General features: G+C 48.0%; 6 protein-coding genes across 6 annotated transcripts; 2 read left to right on the plus strand and 4 right to left on the minus strand.

Annotated features, from left to right (window-relative positions):
* Positions 1-1,617: 1,617 nt before the first annotated feature.
* EDB93DRAFT_1152824 (uncharacterized protein) lies at positions 1,618-3,717 on the minus strand. Its single transcript, XM_041449765.1, has 6 exons — positions 3,369-3,717; positions 3,181-3,307; positions 2,994-3,121; positions 2,780-2,910; positions 2,685-2,694; positions 1,618-2,626 (listed from the first exon to the last, which is right to left on the minus strand). The coding sequence occupies exons 1-6, from the start codon at positions 3,628-3,630 to the stop codon at positions 1,869-1,871; spliced, it is 1,416 nt and encodes a 471-aa protein (XP_041306583.1). The 5' UTR covers positions 3,631-3,717; the 3' UTR covers positions 1,618-1,868.
* Positions 3,718-4,691: 974 nt separating this feature from the next.
* EDB93DRAFT_1152826 (uncharacterized protein) lies at positions 4,692-5,427 on the minus strand. The gene is made up of 2 exons (XM_041449766.1): positions 5,011-5,427; positions 4,692-4,939 (listed from the first exon to the last, which is right to left on the minus strand). The coding sequence occupies exons 1-2, from the start codon at positions 5,268-5,270 to the stop codon at positions 4,933-4,935; spliced, it is 267 nt and encodes an 88-aa protein (XP_041306584.1). The 5' UTR covers positions 5,271-5,427; the 3' UTR covers positions 4,692-4,932.
* A 1,541-nt stretch (positions 5,428-6,968) lies between these two features.
* EDB93DRAFT_531217 (uncharacterized protein) lies at positions 6,969-9,634 on the minus strand. The gene is made up of 5 exons (XM_041456640.1): positions 8,910-9,634; positions 8,781-8,860; positions 7,996-8,733; positions 7,537-7,938; positions 6,969-7,485 (listed from the first exon to the last, which is right to left on the minus strand). The coding sequence occupies exons 1-5, from the start codon at positions 9,427-9,429 to the stop codon at positions 7,222-7,224; spliced, it is 2,004 nt and encodes a 667-aa protein (XP_041306585.1). The 5' UTR covers positions 9,430-9,634; the 3' UTR covers positions 6,969-7,221.
* Positions 9,635-14,412: 4,778 nt separating this feature from the next.
* Positions 14,413-16,954, plus strand: EDB93DRAFT_1087413 (armadillo-type protein; the record flags this gene model as incomplete). Its single annotated transcript, XM_041446040.1, is given in 12 exon segments — positions 14,413-14,742; positions 14,799-15,152; positions 15,169-15,414; positions 15,487-15,680; positions 15,745-15,825; positions 15,881-16,043; positions 16,099-16,145; positions 16,198-16,267; positions 16,316-16,439; positions 16,501-16,675; positions 16,724-16,799; positions 16,853-16,954. The coding sequence occupies 12 exon segments, from the start codon at positions 14,413-14,415 to the stop codon at positions 16,952-16,954; spliced, it is 1,962 nt and encodes a 653-aa protein (XP_041306586.1).
* A 967-nt stretch (positions 16,955-17,921) lies between these two features.
* Positions 17,922-18,748, minus strand: EDB93DRAFT_1228261 (uncharacterized protein; the record flags this gene model as incomplete). The annotated part of the gene is made up of 4 exons (XM_041451252.1): positions 18,405-18,748; positions 18,240-18,348; positions 18,031-18,186; positions 17,922-17,972 (listed from the first exon to the last, which is right to left on the minus strand). Exons 1-4 carry the CDS (start codon positions 18,692-18,694, stop codon positions 17,922-17,924), a joined length of 606 nt encoding a protein of 201 aa, XP_041306587.1. The 5' UTR covers positions 18,695-18,748.
* Positions 18,749-20,015: 1,267 nt separating this feature from the next.
* On the plus strand, positions 20,016-21,942 carry EDB93DRAFT_531534 (uncharacterized protein). Its single transcript, XM_041456641.1, has 2 exons — positions 20,016-20,288; positions 20,368-21,942. Exons 1-2 carry the CDS (start codon positions 20,199-20,201, stop codon positions 21,586-21,588), a joined length of 1,311 nt encoding a protein of 436 aa, XP_041306588.1. The 5' UTR covers positions 20,016-20,198; the 3' UTR covers positions 21,589-21,942.
* Positions 21,943-21,948: the final 6 nt, after the last annotated feature.

A 21,948-nucleotide genomic window follows, 5' to 3' on the forward strand; every position in this document is an offset into this window, starting at 1 on the left:
ATGCATATACCAGCCTCGAGCATTTTCGGCATTTACGGCCCTGAAGCAAGCTTCACGAAGGTCCTGCTCAGGGAATTGGCTGTGTTGGAGATCTCTCCAATGCTGTCGAAGCCACTTCTTCACTGTAGTGGAAGTGTGAGCGACAGAATAAAATGAAATGTAGTCGAATGTACAGCAACTGAAGATCTCCTCGATCGGATTGAAATCTGGAGAGTATGGCGGCAGAAATATAAGTAAACAACCTATGAAGGTGTAAGGTCCCTGATGTTTTCATGGAGAGCTGACGTCGATATAGGCTGATCGTGGTATATGGCGAGCCATTCACTGATCTCATCAAGTAGCAGTGACGGGGTTTCAGCTAGCAGCTCGTGGATCTCGTCTGTCATAACTTGATCCAGCAAGCGAGGGCGACCCATGATTGGTGTAGGAGGGTTAACATGACCATGTTCATCATAATTTACCTTCCACCGCTCTATGCTTCTGGGCGATACTCCGAGAGCAACAGCAATGTGCTCAATGTCCCATCCTTCCTCCAAAAGCAGGTACAGGGCTCGTTCTTTCCGATCGCGACTGATACTCTGGTAGACCATGACGAGTCTGAGTGACAAACGTGTGAGATATGATATCTTTGAAGCCGTTCAGAGGCATACAAAACTCGAAAGTGATTTAATTGAATTTTCAACATTTTCACTATTTTTGAACCATTTCGAACACGTGAGTCAAGACTTTCCGGAAGGACTGTAGTAAATCTGCCCGCTAACGCTTGATAGTTGTTTTTTAAAGTTCTAGTAGGAACTGAAACATCAAAGTCCTTGCCATGAAGTCTTTGGTTAAATAATTACGAGTGCATCATGAGTAAGGACGTTAGAAATTCGATGACCTTGCATTAATGTCCCGAGTCTACTGCAAGACTCCTTCCGAAAATACGACTGTACCGCAGTCATTGACCATTCCCTACGGGATATGCATATGGAGGGAAACTAGGACAGAGTCCCGGTCTATTCAGAATTTCGGAGCAATATAGAGTGATCCGATTTCAACATGAGAACGACAAGTTCGAGTTCAAATCCAAACATGAGATCAACACTTCTCAATTCTGAACGAATACATGAAATTACAAAAAATGTCTGTCCCAAAACTACGAGCTCGACGAAAAAAAGCCGCCGACCTCAACTCTGCAGAGACGCATCTGACCCAGCCACCTGTTGACCTGCTCAACTTCATAACGAAGCCTCGCAGCAAGCGGACCGGACCAACTTCATATTCCACGAACGTAACAGGCCCCCACAGTGAGATACAAACGAGGGCCTTGACTTGTTTGTGGGGTTGGATTCGAGATTGTCGAAGTTGTCGAATGCTGTTGGATATGACTTGTTTAAAATGTCGCGCACTAAAATTGGCGAGGAAGAGTCTTGTTACGATCGCGAAGGAGTATGCAGCATCACATTGACTTCCAGCAATAGAGGCGGTACCGGTATTGTTAGGAAAACAAAGAGGTTGATTTGATGTGGAAAACTGAGGAACTGTATAGTTGCTGACAAAGCTATCTCACGGTCATCCTCGGGCATTTGGTCACGGCATCAGATATAGTTTACAGATCAGCATCCGTGGTCGAGGCCTAAGGACCCGCCGCCCAACTGAAACCCCTCTTTGCATGACTGACGGAAATGAATCGATTCAATATTTTATACAGCTTTACCGGTGAATAGCTGTCCAGGCGGCATATCGATAATCGCACTGCAAATTGGATCTGATGATCGCCGTTTGGCCAACTTTATACGCGCTTTCTGACATTACGCAAGAAATTCTACGTCACCATCTTGATCACCGCTGTGCGCAGCGCGAAAGCCATGTACTACAGGTACCTGTTACACAAGGGGTAGACCGTCACGTTTATAGACTCTGCCACCTTTCATGACAAACTGTATGCTTTCCGCGGATACCGCGTTTTCGAAATCTGCCGCAAAGTTCCCCGGTGTTGCAATCAAGTCAGCGATGAACCCTCTCCTTACCGCCCCAAACGGTACCTCATTATCACCAACAATCCTAGGGTCCTCCTTGAGATCACCTACCTGGGCGAGACGGGTCTTTCCTGCCTCGCCTTCCCACATCCTTGATCGTATGCATTCCCAGCCACCTAAAGTCGCCCATCTTAGCACCTTCTTCCAATCAGCTCCCAAACGAACCATGAGCGAGAGCTCCAACGCATTGGCTCCGTGAGCGAAAACCCCGGTATCGCCTCCACATGAAATATTATTCAAGTCCAGTTCTAAGGCTGCCTTGAAAGAAGTAACAGCGCGATCCCAGATCTCTCCTTTCCCCTGGGTCATTGTGTAATATGCCGCGAGGGTAGGAACATATTTGGTTTCATGGCCTACATATTCTTCGAACATTTCTACCTCACTTGAATCAGGGGTGGCCATATCATACGCGTGCTCAATGGAGTCCACCCCGAGACTCATCAGGGGTAGGATGGTTGACCTATTCGTTGCATGAGCGGCGACCTTGACCCCATATGCATGGGCAGTGCAAATCATCGCCCTCAGCTCATCGTAATCGAATGTGGCCATGGACGCAGCCCCAACCCTGCGCGAGACTTCAGAAGCCCGCGATCGAACGGCGTAGTCTAGGACAACGTCAACGGAGATGACCGACAGATCTAATCTAAACAAAGATTCATTTACCAGCATAGATCTGAATAATGTTGCAATCATAACGGAAACGAGCGGGTTTATATGAGCGCCTTGCCAAACTCATTATAACAGAACGTGACGATCACCTTGATCCAATCAGCGCCCGCGCCAATCTGCCTTCGGACGGCCTTGATACATTCTTGGGTTCCATCCGCCACATCAACGCCAGTGACACCATCGACACCTTCTTTGTTTACATAGAGGGAACTCTTTGGACCTGTTTCAGGTCACTCGCATGAGTCATGTGCAAGATGGAAAGCACGTGTATAAAATATATATAACACAACAAAAAAAACGAACCATACGCTCCGGTGGGTGCAATTGCCCTTGTGACACAAAAATATCTCGGGCCGGGTATGAGAGCAGGGCTCGATAAACACTTGCGTAGCGCAATATCTGCGTCCCCTGCGCCCTCAGTACCTAGATCGCTAGGAACAGAACGCCGATGTTAAACGGAGAACTACGCTAGAAATGCTGATGGACGCACCGCACAGCCGTGAAGCCTGCCATCAAAGTACGCTTGGCGTGTACTGTGGCCTTGATGGTGCGCTCGACGATGCTCTCTTTGGTAACCTGGTCCACCCATGAGGTCTCCGAGTACGGATGCAAGAAGACTGACAGCAAGTGGCAACCTGAGATCACCTCCGCTCCCGGAAATGAAGGTGATGCGCTTACAATGAACGTGCGTGTCGACGAAACCTGGTAAAACCGTCAAGTTCCGCAGGTCTATTACTTCACCATCAAAAGACGCCAAGCCGTTTGCTGAAAAGGGCGAAACGTCGAGGATCATTCCAGAATCGTTACATATCGTTATGGCTTGATTGTCAAGAAGTTCGAGCGTGTATGGATCAAACAATTTCCCAGCGAGAACTATCTTGGTCGCCGCAGCAGGTTGTGCTTGATCTTCTAGCGTGTTGGCGGTTGCTGTGAGCTGCATTTTACCGGATGAAGTTTAGCTGGTGTCCGTGAGGCGTTCGACTAGGAGACAAGGAACCCCTGAGAAATAATTTGATGTTCAACCACATATGGCGGCCGAGCACAAGGACAATGCCGCGGTGTGTCCGCGACATATCATTACTAATTTACCATTTTCTCTCCAAAGGACCTAGCACTTTCATAGACACTCCAATCTACTTCGGGAGTTGCCGACGGAGAACTTGGTTGCCGCTTGGTTTTCGAGAGTTACCGGTTACGAACTGACCAGGAGAACACCTCATCTGAACATTCTACTTTTGCGTATTTTATTGATACCGTGGCACAGACACCAGTGGTCGAAATGCCATTGGGCGAATGTGTGGCTAGAGAGAGGTCCGTGCAGCCTACATACAGACTCTCAATTTATTCCGTGTGCTTGGCGAGGTAACTTGGAAGATTACCGTTCTCTGAAATACTCATCCAATTTCCAGAAAGAGACAATGGAGGTCCCCCAGATCTATTCGGTGTATAATATATATAAAAAGAACGTCGTATTTATAGCTGTCTGTCGTGGGGGGGCATCTTGATAAACGCGGGAACGCAAGTACCGCAACTGGTGCCCTCGAGAATATCAAATTGGATATGTTTCTATGAAGTGTTCCAAGGGGCTCCACAAGCGAGCTTCGTGGCGTTTCAGAGAGAACCTCGAGGTATGGCGTCGAATAGAACATGTGGACGATACAAATGAGAACATCATAATATTATATTTTTAGGAAATGGCCTCACCTCAAAACATTTCAGAAGTTCATCGTCGAAACTGTCGGTTTATTCCGGCTGCGGATGCTTTTGAGCGTGCCACGGGGATATCGATAAGTTCTTGTGCAGGGCTGGCAGCGACCGTCTAGTGCTCAGATATTCAGATCAGATTACTAATTACACATCATCGAAGTCGAAGTGCTCCATGAAAGAGCTCCTTTGTGGCGTTCAGAAGCGCGGTGGTTCCAGTTCAGTGCTCTTGGTGATTAAATCAGTCATGTCCTTGACAACCATGAAAGAGAGCTGCATCGCTGGTAACTCATTTGAGTCGGTCTTTCTCCTCGGATTTTCGCCAGGGCTAGTGCACGCCTTTTGTGGCATATCACAGGAAGTGGCGCTGGTAGTGTAATCTATGAATGAAAGAGCAGAAGAGAAATCGCTAGTAGAACTTCGAGACGCGTAAAGATACTTGCGTAACTTACACCGTAATAAGTATGTTAACGATTTTATCAATCTTCCATCGCCTGCATACAAAGTTCTGCCTCCTCATGCCGTAAATACGTACCTTTTATGGCCTATTGAAAGAAGGTGCGTTAATATCAATGAGAAGAGACGCGAGGGAATGCACGAATAGAATAGGACGCACGAGTATACCAGACCCAAGAGGACACGCAAAAGATACAGCGGAAACGGCAAGTGCGAGGCTTGTCCGTCTACACAGCATCTTCTGCACGCATCGTAGCGCAGCATGTATGGCGTATTAGCGCTATAGTGCCATAGTGCCAATGATCCATCATACAATCCACGCATTTGTACGTACGTACGAGCGGCCGGCGGCAGACAGATCCACCAAGAAAGGTTTAGCAGACGCGCCTGCCATACACAGCCGGCATCTACTGCGCGCATGGCAGCATGCCTCTATAGGCATCCGTACGTACGGGCGTGCGCATGATCAAGGTTCCGGCGGCGGTTGACAGATCCGTCAAAGAAACTCAGGGTCAAGCACACAAAAGAACAGCACAAGGACGAGTTTGTCTAACTTGGGTCTTTGTATGTATGGAGTCTGGACCGTTTCTCTCTATAAGCATGTTTTTTTTTTTTCCCCAAAAAGTCGTCATTCCGACCCACCAGTAGCACTTTACTCGCAACCTTGCACGGCCCGATCAACGCACGCACGCACGCAACTGATAACGAGGCTCGACTCGGAGTAAAATTTGAACCTGCAGCTCCATGTACGGTACCTTGAGGACATATGAATCGCAAGTTTCACGCACATTGGCCAAGCTCCATGCGGGTAAGGAACGAATGATGGGAGGGATACTATAGAAAAAACGCGTTTGGGATCGTAGCTCCGACGCGACTTCGACTTCCCAAGGCCTAGACTCGTGAGATAAGACGGGATGTGACGTCAATAGGTAGCATTGGCTCCTGGTCCAAGCGCTCAGTCCTACTTGCGGCAGGCTTAGGTCTCTTCGGGATGGGATTTTCCAGTGACTTGCTTATATGAAACAATAGACGAGGAACGCGATGGCGGTTAACTACTCGTCCTAGCTAGCAGAAATCGACGATCAGCGTCCAAAACGTTGGATGACAGGGAACGTATCGACAGAAGGCTACTCGTTCGTAACCTACTGAGCCTAACTAGTCTAGGACGTCGACGATCTCATCGATGACAGTCCTGCATTAGCAAACGATGCGAATGTAAGATTACCAGTATTAAAGACGCCAGCTCGATGCACCTCGGATCGGAGCTTAGTCAGGCTTAATTGGGGATTCCCCAGGGAGAGGACATCCCTTGGCCATGGTTTCCCTAACTCTCCTCCGAGTCGGACAAGTTCATGATATAACGTTGCTACTAGTACCTTGCTTCAAGCTTCAAGGTCCATATGATCCTACTACGCCAGCTGGGATAATGCACAGAAGCTTCTAGCCGTGACGTGATCATCAAACTTGAATTGAAGATCGAATCACAGTACTAAGTACCACTTACCGACGCGAGATAAGTAAGTCCAAGCTCAAGAACTCCAAGTTAATTTAGACGCCGGTCGCGGATGCGAAGCTTGTCACGGCTACAGCTTTAGGCTGAAAACTGAACCCACGTTCAATATTAATGAAAGAGCTGGCATTAGCTGCCGTGAGGTGACCAATGTGCGTGGGTAGCAACGCTGTAGAAGTAGAATGCCGGTATGAGTGAACTGTTCAGAAGCGAGTGACGATGCATGAGTATGTGTACCAGTCGCTGCCGCATGACTCACGCGTGTGCTCGCTGTAGATAAGATATGACTCATGAACGAGGACAAAAACATCGTTTGATGAACTACTAAATCAACAAGGTGTAAACTACAATTAAGGAGGAATGGTACAAGAGTCTCGAAGTGCGCGTGCGGTGGTCAGAGTCAGAGTCGTAATGCGATGTAAACAAAACAATCAGCGAGCGAGCAACATGTGAGATAGATGCGGCATGTGCAAAACAATCCAAAGCCAGGACGAATGATGACGAAACATGATATGTACGTATATATGCAGTGGGAAAAAAGACGCAAGGATATATCTAACATCCGCGGCGAGTCGACATCGTTGATGGCGATATAGTACAGTGTCGGCGTAATCGGAATGGGGGTTTTGATACACACAGCGCTACGAGGCGAAGCGAGGCGTCGATAGAACGCGGGACATCGGGAAAGAATAAAGTTAGGTTTGTGCTGCGTCAGGTCAGGTCAATGGATGGCGTGGCGTGGCGTGTCATGATGTCTTGATAGTCCTTTGTTAGTCTTGGTTCTTGAGTCCTGAATTGTCGGCATGCGGGGTATGAGGGGCCATGGAAACCTCGGTAACGTAGTGCAAACCCATCACCCCCTCACAACCCCTCCTCCCTCCTCGTCATAGCAAACGCACTCTCCAGTGTGGGAGTAACGGGACCCACATTCCCCAACACCCGCCACGTCCCCACGAAATTTTGTCCTCCGACAACATACCCGCTGAATATCCACAAACCGAGTCCAGCACTAGGGTGCGGGTTCTGGTGTGCGGGGATACGAACGAGCGCGACGAGTCCATCCCACTCGCGAACGCGGCCATAGAATTTGTAGTGGTTCCATGCCTGGCCATGCTTGAAGTCGGTCTGTGAAAGATGAGTTGAGTGACAAAGGATGGGAATGGGAATAGGGCTTACTTCTCCTACGAGCGCGATATCAAGCACGCCATTACATTTCCTCTCTACACAATACTCCTCGTCGCTCTCATCGTCAAACGCAAGATCGGTATCTGTATCTTCGTCCATCGCTTCGTCGTCTTTTTGATGGAATATATCATTGATGACCGAATCGTACCGCATAGAAGCATCTTGTAGGAATCGATCGTCGTCACCCACATCAGCGTCTGTATCGCTCTCGTCACCCTGAGGAGATCGCTCCGCCAAGAACTGATCATCGTGTTCCCTATAAACGATGTTAGACGTCCCACGGTATTGACATCCACGACAAGTAGCTTCGTCATGTGAGTTCGCTAAGCCTGGGCGATAAGCTTCGTATGTGTATGTGCGGTCGTGATGTTGGAATCTGAGTTTGCCTTCGGACTATGGTCGATTATCAGTATTAGGACTAGTATCACATTAATGAAAAAAGCGACTCACCAAATCCTCGTGTATCTGGACACCCCTGGGTATCCATGCGTTCGAAATGCCATCATCAAACCCATCATCTGCACCACCAGCCGGTACAGGGTCCTGTGGGTCCACGCAGTGATATTCACGAAGACGCATGAAGAGAGGATAAGCGTTGAGGAAGAGCTGATGTTCATTGAATTCTTCTGGCATTTGTACATGCTGGAGAATTGCGTTGAATACGTTCTCGGTGGGAACTAGGATGCGACCTTGCCAGAGACCTGTTGCGGAGCCGTAGGTGTAATGAGTGTTTTTGATGGAAGACTTCTCCATTGAATAGATACAGTCTGTGAGGCGATACCAGTCATCGTCGAGTTGGGAGCTGGGACTTGGGGCGGAGTCTGAGGAAGTAAGAGGAGAGTATTTGACGACTTTATGTTGATTGAGTTCGTGGACGTCTTCTTGGGTGGGGCCGATTTGGTCGCCGAAACCGAGCTGGATGGCGTGTTGACGAGTGAGTGGGAGATGGATTGGGACACCGATAGGTGTTACTTGGCGACGTGAGAAGAAGATAAGTTTCGCTGCCATCGAAGCGAGTGGGATACCGATTTGGAGGTCTGTGCGGTCGTAGAAGTGGGTTATATGGGCTCTGCCGTCGCGGTAGAGTGGGAATGTGCCATGAGCGGGGATAATGGATTGAGGGAGGCCGTTCGAGTTTTCTGTGAGGGGCATGATGAAATGGTTGTGGGGAGCATGCGCTGAGGGGTACTAGGGAGGGGTTACGAGGTATAGTTGGATGATAAAAAGCGACTTACGCGAAAGGGAAGGATGACAAAAGGGAGGACGAGTCTGATCATCTCGTTGCGTCGGACGGTGGTCTCGGCTTTTAGACGCTCTGAGGGTGTATTGTAGGAAAGGGATTGAGGAGGATAGGGGAGACATACCTTCTGTACTTGTGAACCAAAGCAACCATAATGCAAGACTGTTGATTGGAGATTCGCTGGGCCAGCCGTTGGTGTTGACGGAGTCTTCGTATAGGCGTTTGCGAACGAACTCGTCGACGAAATCTGGGAGACCTGCCGCTTCGAGAAGATGGCGATTTTTTCCGTCGTTCTCAGACAAGAGTGCGAAAGAAGCCCAGAAAGCGTCTAGGACGCCCTTATCGTAAACGTCTGCCCTTCTGATGCATTTTAGGGCGTTTGAGTACCAGACTAGCTGGTGAGCGAGATGGCGAGAGTGGTGAGTGCGAGTGCCAAGTCTTCTGACCGAAGCGGATGAATTGAATCTGTAGCGAAAGATGCGAGAGTATAGATGGGTATTTTTTGAAAAAGCGAGGATATGATTTATTTGTTTGCAAGTCTGGAGGAGTGGGAGGATGAGGCCATCGATTGAAACGAGTTCTAGTACGATATTCTCGAAAATTTCTTCAGGTAGATTGCAAAGAAAAGAGGATTGGACGAACATGATGAGGGGGGGGTATATTGTTTTGTGTGAGAGTAGGATTTATGTATTATATGTAATATAAGTAGATAACTGAGATCGGGGAATCCGATCCATTTCGTCATATGGGCGTCTGTGACCCGTTTTTGAACGCCGTTTCTTCTCAACCAATAATAATCCTCCTTACGTCCATAAACCCTGTACCTTGCACACACATCTCCGTAACACCGGCCCCGGCTCAATTTAGAGGCCGTATATCCACGGCGATCACGATCGGACCCTCCAGCCCTGTCTTTTTACCCATTTCAGCTCTCTTCTTCGGCTCCTCTCCTTCCTCCCCCCTCCCCTTCATTTCCGCCTCTCTCAAAAAAGGCAACACTGTACAGCTTATCGCCGGCGGCCCCTCCTTCACTTTGTTATTCAATCTCGCGTGGCATGCAACTTTGTATCACTCTCCATGTAATCTATTTATCCGATCTTCCTGGGCTGTACAATTCATCCATACATGCCGTCTTTCCGCGATCGTTTCGTGCCTTGCATTCAACTCAACTTAACTTACCTCCAGCATGTACTGAACGTGTACGAGCTCGATGCTCGATGCTCCACTCACAACTCCACATCTACCATTCAACTCCACTCCCAAATTTGACGCAGATCACCTCACAATTAACTCTCAACTCCGCTATACTCGTGGGCCTGGAATCGCATAGCTCCCTCTACCGGGGTTCCAAAACTAAATCAACGTTAGAGTTGAGTTGAGCTAAGTTAGGTATCATCATAATCAGCCCGCGCTGAAGTGAACAGCCCTCAGGTCCTTTGCCTACCTTCACTTAAATGTTTTCCCGCGACGGCATGACAGTGCTGCTATCATTTATATCTTTCCCCACCGTGGTTGAGCACTGAGTGCTCCCGTGTTCTCGCGCTCGGGACGGGTGTACCGTCACTTAGCTTTAAGCATTTGCTTTTAACGCCCGTCCTTGGCGGCCCGGTTTGTGAATCCGTACACGTCGCAGCCTTTCCCTGGTTCTAGGCCTGATGAGTGAGATGAGTGACGAGTGGTGCAAGGGCCATTTGGGTTTGGGTTGAATTTCCCAGGCTTTGGAGAACGATGAACCCTTTTATCGCCTTGTCTCTCTGGTTTGTCACCCACTCACGGTGTCTAGTATCTAGCAGTACCAGGATTTCAAATCTTCGGTGATTACTGGGGCGAGGAGCAAGCCTTTCTTTCCTGTCCATTATCATCTCAAGACTCATTCCCGTCCAATGCCATCTTCATCTCATCGCATCCCATTCCCGTTCCCATTACTACATCCCGTCACACCCTGTTCCCGCTTTCATTGCCACTCCCGTTCCCGTCGCCATCCTATGATCTCATTCAAACCGTAGCGCTTTTCGGTATCACAACATCGTTCATTCCAAACCAAAGCCAATCTTAAATGCGCGTTTTCCACTTCATCTCCGTCGGGCTCATCTTCACCCATGCACCTTCCGTCCGTCGGCAGTCCATATGGATCGATCATTGATGTACATCCCGCCGCTAATGACGTACACCTCAGTCAGCATTATGCGATTTTTGATTTTTGATTATCATTTTACGACGTTTAAGGGTGTATGTAAAAAGTATGTATGTATCGTGATGGGTCTCTTGACATCTCCCATTAGCGCCGTTCACGCTGACGAGAACAGTTGTATTGTCTCTATAGGTCCGAACCCGCGTACGTGAGATACCCGTTACTAGGTCTAGATTCTGGGCCTTTAGTCTTAGACTTGGCGTGCACATCACAAAATGGCGCAGACAGTCTCCGTTACCCAGAGCATTCAATCAGAATCACGGAGTGCAGTGTTGCCTGAGGGAGGCGCAGTCTCTTGATAACCGTGTGAGTTGTGATCGTTCCGCACCCGCTGTGGCGTATTTGGACTATGGGACCTTGCTGCCTTCCTTCTTTCCTTTTATGCGTTTCTTCCCTGTTTATATCCTTTTTTTTCCTGATGTGTGAGCTTACCCTATCGTCGGCGGGCATTTCGTCAACTTTATGTATGATGCGTACAAACGGGGCTTTCGTTTATGTATTGTATGATACCGCGTACCCTGTACCGACGGCTATACTGACTTACTACTTTCTATTACTAGGTCCTATCGATATCGGCAAGGGCTTACCGTTATGCGGCAGTGGTTGGTGAGATCTGTCTTGACTTGGATATGATTCGCTGATGCCCGTGACTCACAGTGGGAATAAGTCAAAGTTCTGTATGAAGGTTAATTCGTGTTTGTTTTTGTCTTTAGTGCTTAGCCGTCGTTGATGTTGGCGTTCTAATGGGGCGGGGTCGCTATTGTTATTTGCTGATGGTGGTGGTGGCGGTGGCGGCGGTGGGTTTACAACCATAAGACTCCCTTCAAACTCGGAGTTCCCCGGAGTATCCTGTATTCTGATTTGCGTGAGGTGATTGGTGGGCTTGTACCTGGTCCTCGTTGTTTGGCGACGGTGGCTGACCTTACTAGTAGAGACGCGTCGGTTCGGGGTTTCCCGGAGGCAACTCAGCGTTTGCCTGTTCTAACTTCGCCGCCATGACATACACGCTCCTATTTCCTATCTCCTCCTTACTGCAAGGGCGGCGGGTCTTCCCGTTTGCACACCCTGTTATTTGGTGAGATTCCGATTTGGCTCGCCGGGGATATGCGCAAAGGCTAAATTCGTGTTACATTGATACAGTTGTCGTTGTGCTATTGGACGACTGTTCTTGTCTCTTGTTTGGCTCGCGATCGCGACGTGCGCTGTGTTAAATTGATCCGTGAGTCGCCACTACATAGGCGCGAGAACAAGGTGCGTGGTTTTATCATGATGTGAGGAGATTGGTGGGCTTTTACTTTTGGGCTTGGGGCTTGGAACTCAAGCCTCAGGCTTCTATTGATATTACTGACCGATGGGGTATTGTTGCGTTTTTTTTGCAAGCGGCTTCGACTTCGACTTCGACTCGGGTTTTCCCGAGTACACATCTTGTTTTGTTTTTGTTTTGATCTGTTCGTGTAGGTGATTGGTGGGGCTTGTATGTACTTCCTGTGCTGCTGACCATCTGTAGAATTGTCTTCGGCTCATTCCTTCCTGGGAGGGTTAGTATCTGATGGCTGTTCACTCTCATACTCCCGCTGCTTCCTTTTGGTGGAGCTGAGATCATTAAACCTTTGCTGAGTTGGTGGCTGACTTTGGATTCACAGATAAGGCTTTCGTTCTCAGTTTCCAGCCATTCCCAGAGACAATCGATGGACGATGGTTTTAATCTCGTCTCCAGGGAGATGGTAGATTGAATCATCTTGCGCCGGCCGATATATCAGACTGTGCTCATTGCGGATTCGGATTCATCGATGACTATCAAGGCTTTCAGTCTGTTCCAGAATCGACAGATGGGGTTTAATGATGCTTTGTACAGATTCCTGCAAAGACTCGTTGTAAACATCGTCTGTCGTTTTGGATTTGTTGGTGGTTGTCAGGGCTTTCAGTGCGTCGGAATCGACAGATGAGGTTTAATGATTCTTTGCAGAGAGTAATGCAAAGACTCGTTGTAAACATCATCTGTCGTGGATTCATTGGTAGATTTGGTGACTATCAAGGCTTTCGCTCTCTTTCTGAGTTAACAGATGTGATTCGATGATAAACCCATCGTACCCATCGTCTGTCGATGGGATCAGACTGTCGGTTTTCTTGTCAAATCCGTCCAGATTGGCGACTGTTGATTCGTGTGGATAAGACTTCCAGTCTCAGTCCAGAATCAAGAGACGAGGTTCGACGATTCTTTATATAGATGCATATGCTCATCTTAAACATGTCTGTCGATAAGATTAGACTGTTGGTCTTATTCGGCACTGCCTGAGACTGCTTTCACCCGCGGAATATGGTGGGCTATATATACACTCGTCTCTAAACGCGTTAAAGACTTGTCTTTCCCAAGTCGAATGATGCATCGATGAGGTCTGGTCAATCGTGGTTTAGATCGATGGTGCAGTGAAGCGCTTGTCATTATTTGTCGACGGGGTCAAACTAGGCGGGTTCTCTCCGTCAAGATCCTTCTCTAGCATATAGGTTCTTTCCTGGGAGGAGGATTTATCATCACTGACCTCGTGCTGATTGTTAGCGACTGACTGCCAGTGATTGAGTCCGAACATAGTAGATAAGGCCTTTTGTTATCCGTCCTTGACTGTTCGTTTTACGGATTTATAATGTAATGGTGCATTGGTGTCGTTCGTCGGTGGATTGGATTGCGCTGGTTGACGCTGGTCGTTGCTGTGGCTTGCTTCAGAGCATAGCCAAGAACTTATCTTACGGCTTTTTTGTATCGACCCTGCTCTTGAAGGACTTATCTTACGGCTTCTCGTATCGTCGCCGTCGTTCTCTGCAGATAATAGCCAAGGAATTATCTTACGACTAACGCAGCCTTCATCACTGTTGTGGTTCGTTCTACAACACGGTTCTTTCCTGCAGATGTGTGAACGCCAATTGCCGAGCGATTTGTACGCGTGCATATGGCCATGGGACTTGTTGCATAGAAATCACAATATATATGTTCCAATCTGATCGTCTCTTTCAGGTCCCTTGATTCTTGTGCTTCCCTTGAGGTTGATTGTGATCTTGTGAATGATCGATGGCCTAGGTGGCATCGTACCGACTGCCTGAGGCTGAAAAACACAACCTCCCACAGCGTTTTGTATGTAGGATGGATGTTGTCTAGTGAATAATGCAATGCCCTGAGAAATGAACCAGTGGACGTACCTCCTATATACATCTAATCAGTGACCGGAATTCTTGCTGAATGCCTGTCAAAAGGTGTGGCGGGATCGAAGCAGAAGAAGCTATTACCAAAACGGGTCAAATCACGTTCGAAAATGGAATGTGACTGCTTTCCTTGACGTCGTCACAGAACGCGGGGTCGATGGGCACATAAAAACTCGTCGTCGTTATCTTTCCCTCTTTCTTTGTGTCCAATATCATCCACATCCTCCCCCCACCTACCGTCATGCAGAGTACTGATAATGCCCAGTCGTTCATTTCTTTTAGTCATGAATATAGTCCACCGCGCTCCAGAACCACTGCTGCGTCCATCTGGGCTCCTCAGCCTCAGCTGCTGGATTCGACTTGGCCAAAAGCCATAGACTCTTTCTCTCGTGATGCTGAGAAGGAGCAGCAGCGCTCCGGTCGTGTTCCCAATGGCCGAAACTTCTTCGCCCCAGGTAATGGAAGTGAAGACGTCTTCGGTCCTGTCGGCCTTGTCGGTATGCCTCGCAAAAGAGACATAGGTGCGATCGGCGACGGTAGGAAAAAACAGAGCCTTGATTTTGACGATAGTGTGAGTCGATCTTATCAAAATAAAGCGCATATATGCTGATAAAATCGACTAACTAGCATGTCGAGCAGCTCTTGCGCGCTCTTAATCTGAACTCTCCCGCTCTTTATTCTCAGCAGCCTTCTCGTTCACAAATTCCTGAATCCAAGAATGTATCGACCGGCTCTCCGGATTTTTCTCCGAGCTCTACTGTATCTGCGCTCCTTACGCCTACAGACCTTTCTCCTGCGAAAACTTCTTTTGACTTTAAGATCAACCCACCTCACGAGCTAGCTCATTCGCACTCTTCTTTGTCTCCTTCGTCCCTTCTGTTTGACAACGGCTCGCCCTTGAGGGCGCACGATTTTATGTCTCATAATGTACACCAGCGTTTTTCTAGCGTTCCTTCTTCGAACCTTTTGCCCCCCTATCCCGTTGCCTTATTTTGAGCAGTCTTCTGAGAATTCTTCTCCAGCTTTGGGCTCGCAGCAGTTTTACGATAGTGCTTTCGTTCATCATACCCATCCAGACTTATCAAGAGGTTCTTGGCGGCAACCACAGCAATTGTCCGCCTCTTCGGAATGGTTGAGGGTTGAGGACAAGGCAGGCAGCGACTATGCCTCCGGCGTCACTGTCGGGGAGGACTCTTTCAGGACCTCTCCGTCTCAGCCGTCGTTCCCACCTCGTCAAAACGGAGTTCATGGTCACGAAGTAAGACTTTTCCGCCACTCTGTTTCCATCGCATATGCACTTACGTTCCCTTCACAGCCGATCAACTTCCTTTCGCTTTTGCATCCGTCATCATCTCCCCCATACAACGTATTTGTGGCGCGCATCATAAAGTCATCTGACCAGCAGGCTTCTATCTTTTTGCAACAGAAGCTCAAGGTTGCCGATCTTGAGGAACGTCACAAGATTGTCGATGCTATCTGCGCGCGCGGCTTTGAGATGATGTCACATCGGTTAGTGTGCCCTAACCATATACACGCTCTAATTAAACCTGATATTGATATGCCTGACCGCTAGTTTCGGCAACTGGGCGGTCCAAAGATGTCTTGAAGCTGCGGCGACCCCCGAAGAAAGGAAGAAGATAGTCAACTGCATGAGGTATGCTCTCGGCTTACGACTACCTCCGTTGAACCGTATCATTAATTGTAAATAGGGGGCGGATCGTCGACCTTGCGACCAACTGTTATGGATGTCATGTCCTTCAAAAGGCACTTGATTGCGAAGAGGATATTCGCCTCCTGATCGTTTCCGAGCTTCTCCTCGGGGACCCTGCATTGACTTTGGTGAACAAGCATGCATCTCATGTCTGGAGCAAGGTAAGAGATTCGTTATGACTCGTATGCCGTTGGAACCTGACCAATATGTATCCAGATCATGGAATTGACATGGACGGCCCCCGCGCCTCCGATTTTCGCATTGTCAGGGTATTTCTTGCTAGATGACCAAAACCGTTCTGACAATATTATGTAGCGTTAACAAGTCCCTGAAAGGGAAATGGGCGTCTCTCGCTTGCCATGAAACGGGATCACTCGTTGTCCAGGTGAGGATGCCAGCGCATGTCACGTAGCTTGTTTCTCATGCTCTACAGCATGCGTTTGAGAACCTCGAAGAGTCCGCTAAAGACGGCATAATTGATGAGCTGCTCAATCAAGGACCTACTGTGTTCGGTGAGATTACAAAGAACCAGTGGGGTTCGTACTGCATTCAACATAGTCAGTGCTTCTACTATTACGACCCCCTTCATGGTTTCTTACTATTGCTTCTCTTATCCAGTCCTAGAGCACGGCTCTCCGAAACACCGTCAAATGTGCCTGGACCATATTATGTCTGACCTCCTGGATTATGCCACCAACGAACAGGGGTACAAGTCTGTTACAAAGGCTCTCAAAGAAACAGGACCCGAAACTCTAGACAGGATCGTTAAGCGGATGTGCGAACCAGCGAAGGGGTACGAGCTCTGTAATTGCTTTCTATTACGATACTGATTATACAAAAGTGGCCGCCGAGCGATGATCGTGGACTTAGCGCTGTCGGTCACCGGTAGTCAACTGATTGCTAGCACGTTGCCTCAGGTACGCGGTGTTGCCGTTAGTGTCTATCATATCGGCCTCATGTTCTTTCGTAGGCGGACAAGGACCAGCGCACCACACTCTATGACTGCATTCGCGGCCATATCGTAACGCTACGCGGCTGTAAGACAGGGTCGAAGGTCATCTGGCTCTTGTAAGTTTCATTTATGCATTGCTTCCTTCTTTCTTGATGTGAATGATCCCTCCGCAGCGATAGAATGGTTCGATCGTTCATTTCCACCTCTGTTTTTTTTTGGTTCTAACTCGTGTCTAGCGCGCCTATTATGGCTATTGAGAGGATTCCCTATCTTGCGTTCTCACCATTCCGATTTTTTCACATCCACTGCAATATTCTCTTGCCATCTCGTCTTCATCCACGGTGTCCTCGCTCCCTCAATCTGAAAACGTCTCTTATAACATAAACAACACTCGGTCCATACCTGGCTGGCTTATCTCCACCATTAATCTCGGAAAAGTACCAGAAAAAGCTCATCTGTCTCGCATTCCAATAACAAAAGCAGTCCTAATCGCATCAACATCAACATCATCAGTTTCAAGTCGCATCCGCAATTTCGCAATCGTAATCGTATACTACGCATCGTCGTCTCTATCTCAGTCTCACTTGCACGAACAATCTTCGCACTCAACTCTCTCGATATCGAATTTCACGCCTGCTTATTTGCGTCGCCATCCAAGTTCATCGCTTCTTCTTTCGAACATATATACCATGCACATCAACTTCCGTTGTCAAGCCTCCTGTTTCCCGGCTCGCTGCTGCTCTCAGTACGGAATGGAGAGCGGATCGTGTGCGTTAATCAATCAAAAATTTCGTCCTTATGTCAAGCCAAGCTAGAATTCCTCGCATGATCCATCAAACAGCAGCTCAGTTCTATTGTAATAACCTCTTTTACTTTTACCAATCGAAACGCATCATCGCATCTGTAACCGTTCTACGCCCACCTTCATTTGTAGCATCACTTTGTCGTCGCTTTTGTCAACAATGTTATCAGTCGTTGTCCAGTTATTGGACTCTCTGTGCGAACATTAAGAGGGAGCGGTCCAGAATACTCGCAGATATGCGTCAAAGTCGTAAGATATGATATAGGATATGTCAAGCGATGATAATCAGTTTGGAGCGACGGTGCCATCTATCAGATACAATACGCCGTTCTGTGCCTGTCGAGCATAGAATCAATAACGCCGAACGCAGTACATGAAAGATAAATGAACCAACCTCCTTCATCCCAATGATGCGCACTCCGTCCTCCAAAGTCACCCGCATCCATTCAGACGAGTCAGGCTTTGCGTCGGGAACAGAATTGAAAGTAACAAGTTTCCCATCTTGCAGCGTTTCATACGAAACAGGGGTATCAGATAAAGAGATGCGAGACTTGAACAAATATCTATGAGGCAGGATTCGGAAGGCGACAACAAATAACTTACAGGAATGATGTGGGCCGAGACCCATCGCTCTACATTTCTTTTAGAGCTTTCGTCCAACTCCTGTTCCGAGATTCCAATATGAGGCTCCACCGACTCTGGACCTTGGTGTCTACCGAGTCACACGTGAATCATGTCCGTACACACAGTCGTCACTGGCATACTCACGGTTTATGTGCCAATGCCATGACAGCCTTGTTCGTCGGTACGAGTATCGTGAACCAGACGGACTCAGAAGAGAATCTAGACGACCACTCCGTTTCTCGAGCATACGAGTAATAAATGCTCGCTGAGGGCTCGATAGTCAGCAGGTCTGCGAGCGTGGGTTGGGAGCTGGTGAACGGTGACGCGATGGATTCCTCATTGGTTTTCGGCATCGGTGGGATTACGATCTGCTCCTGGACAGAAGCGGATACTGCGAAGGGGAGGATGAATGCCAGGAGGAGCGATAGACGCATGGTGATGAGTTTGGTAACTTGGCTGTAAGGCCGAGAGGGATGAATCGATCAAGGGTATCGGAAATTGCCGTGGTGCCCCTGATACCGAGCGCAAACTATGGCCAAATTCATCTCAACTTCAAAGTTCTATTCCATTCTCTATGGTTTGTCTACTCTGTCAGGGCCAAACGCTTCATAAGTACTAATGGATTTCGGTGCTACATGGCGGCTGGGAAGACATCAGGAACGCCCTTACTGCGGCGACTTACACAAAACTGTAAACAGATTTCGTATGATCAGACACGAAGAACGATCGTTTCGTTACAAAATCGATGAATTGCTGACAGGTCCGTCTTGATCGCAAACGCACAGAAATTTCCACTATTGCACCGTCCCGATCTAGCTCGCCGTGCGTTGTACCCTACTTTGCCACCGGGTGATCCAGTATCAAATTATTATCAGCGCCTAGAGTCATAAACGCATGTTACGAACCTGCAATGGACGACATGCCGCAGGTATATTTCCATACTTTGTAGAGTCACGCCCTATATGTGTGGCCATCGAGTAAGGTTTCGCGCCTTGAATGTGAATAATTCTTACCTACAAAGCACCGGTGCACATTAGGAACAGCCGCATTTGGTTCCGAAGCGACAGACTGGGGAATAGATAAATTCGGGACTAGAAATAATATCAGATTTATACGGGCCCAAAGTCTGAATTGAAATTTATTTTCTTGCCAACCAGTTGCGCGTAGCCACGGGTGGACGCTACACGCAGAGTGCTTTAATAAATAATGAAGGAGGACGCACACGATTGATCATGCGTTGAACACCATGCGCTGGCCAAATATCATGTCCCCGTCAGAAGCCAATGACTGGACTCCTTTGCCTCTATAAGTACGGAGTCATTACAGACAATGTTAGTTGTTCTGGGCCTGATAAAATATTCAGAAACATGTCTTCGGCGCGCGAGGACCTCCAAGGACCGACGCCAAGCCGTGAAAAAGCTCGTCCTCATCTGGATCGCCCTTCATCTTGAATTGAGCTCCTCATGAACAGGTAATGGATGCTGGGATCCCGCATGCCACTGGCACTCCAGTCCACCTGATATCGTATGTTTATCACGAATACTGGTAGGCTCGCTGCGTCTGTGGAACTGAATCAATCGGACAAACGTCTGCATAGGTCAACTTGCTAGCTCGGAGATATTGATTGACCGTCCGTAAGTATATCAGGACGTTGCAAGGATCATGTCAAGCATTGAGTGTAAAACTGAGCCACAATCACGTCGTGTCACAGTGTTAGTGACACTCCCAAGCATTACATAAATCAAAATCGATCTACGGACTTGATCAACGATTCGACGCACAACTAGGATGCATCAAGCTCTACTTGTCCCCGAAGTTCTCATACGTATCTTCGAGCATGTGGATAAAATCTGAGGACCATTACATGTCCAGAAACCATTATCTCGACAAGCTCTTGCAGCGCTTGCAATCACATGTAAAATCTTTCACGAGCCTGCAATGGATTTCCTTTGGTCCAATATGAATTGTTTAAAACCTCTGCTAGGCTGTATAACAAGGTTACACCCAATAATATACCCTACATCTCAGGTTAGTGCAGACGAGTCCGTACGAGCCCTATGTCCTGTTCTCGTCCATCATGATTCGCTCACCGAACATCTCAACACAGCGATCCTGGTCTCGGGGGATCGAGCCATTATCTGAGCTCGAGCGCAGTCAATTTCTCCGTCATTCTGTCCGTGTGCGCATCATGACTGTGTCATCCGAGGACGATTTTCACCTCCTTCGTTCCTTCCCCTATCACATATGCGTGTTCTCAAAACTGCTTTCATTATCCTGGATGGTTGTATTCACAAAATCCTTGCGCTTCTTCCTGTCCCCTACGCTGCGCAATTGTTATATCGCAATAGTTCAACCAGATCTAGCTCGGCACTCTATCGGGACCCGTTGTGCTGCTCTGGAGGGCTTGGACATCGACACAATGGGGACCATAGCACAGGCTCCACATCTGTCTGAAACCGTCCGTTCATGCAAGGCGCTCGTACGTCTGCAATGTCCACCGCTGGACTTTCCAGCATGGAAACATCTCTCCACTGTCCCTACCCTTCGCGATGTGTCGATATTTCAAGAAAGCTTTTCGAGTCCCCCGTTCAGATTGGATACGCACAATTTGGAGTCTTTAACTTTCCTCAACGTTACGACTCTTCGTTTCTCTTTTGCACCAATCACAGACATCACCGCAATCATACAACATTCAGAATTCCCATCGCTCAAGGAATTCGAGTTGGCCGACCACGTTTTACCTGGGGCAGAACTTCTACTGCTTTTACGAGCACTGTCACAGTGCAAAGCATGCAATACCCTTGAAAAAATTTCCATCTCCGATGATGATCCAGAAGTCCAGGAGCCTCCAGGCGAATCATTTGCAGTGATTAGCGAGCTTCATTGTTTCACGCAGCTGCGAACCCTCCGGATTTATGTTCGGTGCTCTATCAACCTTGATAACGGCCTTCTTTTCGAAGCCGTGTCAAGTTGGCCACAGATCCGCAGTTTGACGTTATATGACCCATATCGTCGACCACCTAAAGTTACCTTCCGCGGATTTTTCGCAGTGCTCAGTCAATGTCCCTACTTGCAAGCCCTGCATGTAGGAATAGATGTTGTGGACATTGATATCAATATCGAAGCCGAGTCATTCCAACACACCTCCTTGAAAGGAATGAGCTTCCACTACTCTCCGGCAGTAAATACCGAAGCTGTCGCGCGCATCATTTTCGCCATGCTCCCTAACGTCCAGCTTCCGGAATATGACAAAACATGGGACGACGTTAAGACGCATCTCGAATCCCTCAAAGCTTCTTCCAGTTTGAAAAGTGCAGACAGCAACTAACGAGTGAAAAGGCGTAAGAGGGGCAAAGATAGGCGACAATATCATCGATTCGGTTGACTTGTAAAGAGTGTCCACATAGTTCCGATAATTGCTCCAGCTTCACTAAGTAGGTTAGTTTCGTGATTACTTTAGAATTATATATCAGATTGCGACCCCACAGCTGGCTGGAAATTATACGAGATGACGGTCGTTCAAACTAGTTCGTCTGAAAGGCAGCCTCACGTTCAATACTACGGATATGGATACGAGGTGAGCCCACGATCTTGACGCGTAAACATCTCATTTTCAAAACAGGACATACTTACCACAATCTTAGATACTCCGTATTTTATCCAAGCAAATCTCAGCAAGTACGGTACA

Source organism: Suillus bovinus, assembly GCF_016758785.1.
Source record: "Suillus bovinus strain UH-Sbo-P2 chromosome Unknown EDB93scaffold_37, whole genome shotgun sequence".
Classification (NCBI taxonomy): Eukaryota; Fungi; Basidiomycota; class Agaricomycetes; order Boletales; family Suillaceae; genus Suillus; species Suillus bovinus.

Excerpts from the sequence above, each read along its gene's own strand:
- EDB93DRAFT_1152824 (XM_041449765.1), bottom strand. The coding sequence starts at position 3,630 with ATGCAGCTCACAGCAACCGCCAACACGCTAGAAGATCAAGCACAACCT. Across the intron at positions 3,308-3,368 it reads CGTCGACACGCACGTTCATT|TCTTCTTGCATCCGTACTCG; the intron begins GTAAGCGCATCA and ends ACTTGCTGTCAG. Across the intron at positions 2,911-2,993 it reads TGCACCCACCGGAGCGTATG|GTCCAAAGAGTTCCCTCTAT; the intron begins GTTCGTTTTTTT and ends GACCTGAAACAG.
- EDB93DRAFT_1152826 (XM_041449766.1), bottom strand. The coding sequence starts at position 5,270 with ATGCGCGCAGTAGATGCCGGCTGTGTATGGCAGGCGCGTCTGCTAAAC.
- EDB93DRAFT_531217 (XM_041456640.1), bottom strand. The coding sequence starts at position 9,429 with ATGTTCGTCCAATCCTCTTTTCTTTGCAATCTACCTGAAGAAATTTTC. Across the intron at positions 8,861-8,909 it reads TTGGTTCACAAGTACAGAAG|AGCGTCTAAAAGCCGAGACC; the intron begins GTATGTCTCCCC and ends ATACACCCTCAG. Across the intron at positions 7,939-7,995 it reads TCCAGATACACGAGGATTTG|TCCGAAGGCAAACTCAGATT; the intron begins GTGAGTCGCTTT and ends AATCGACCATAG.
- EDB93DRAFT_531534 (XM_041456641.1), top strand. The coding sequence starts at position 20,199 with ATGGATTTCCTTTGGTCCAATATGAATTGTTTAAAACCTCTGCTAGGC. Across the intron at positions 20,289-20,367 it reads TAATATACCCTACATCTCAG|CGATCCTGGTCTCGGGGGAT; the intron begins GTTAGTGCAGAC and ends ATCTCAACACAG.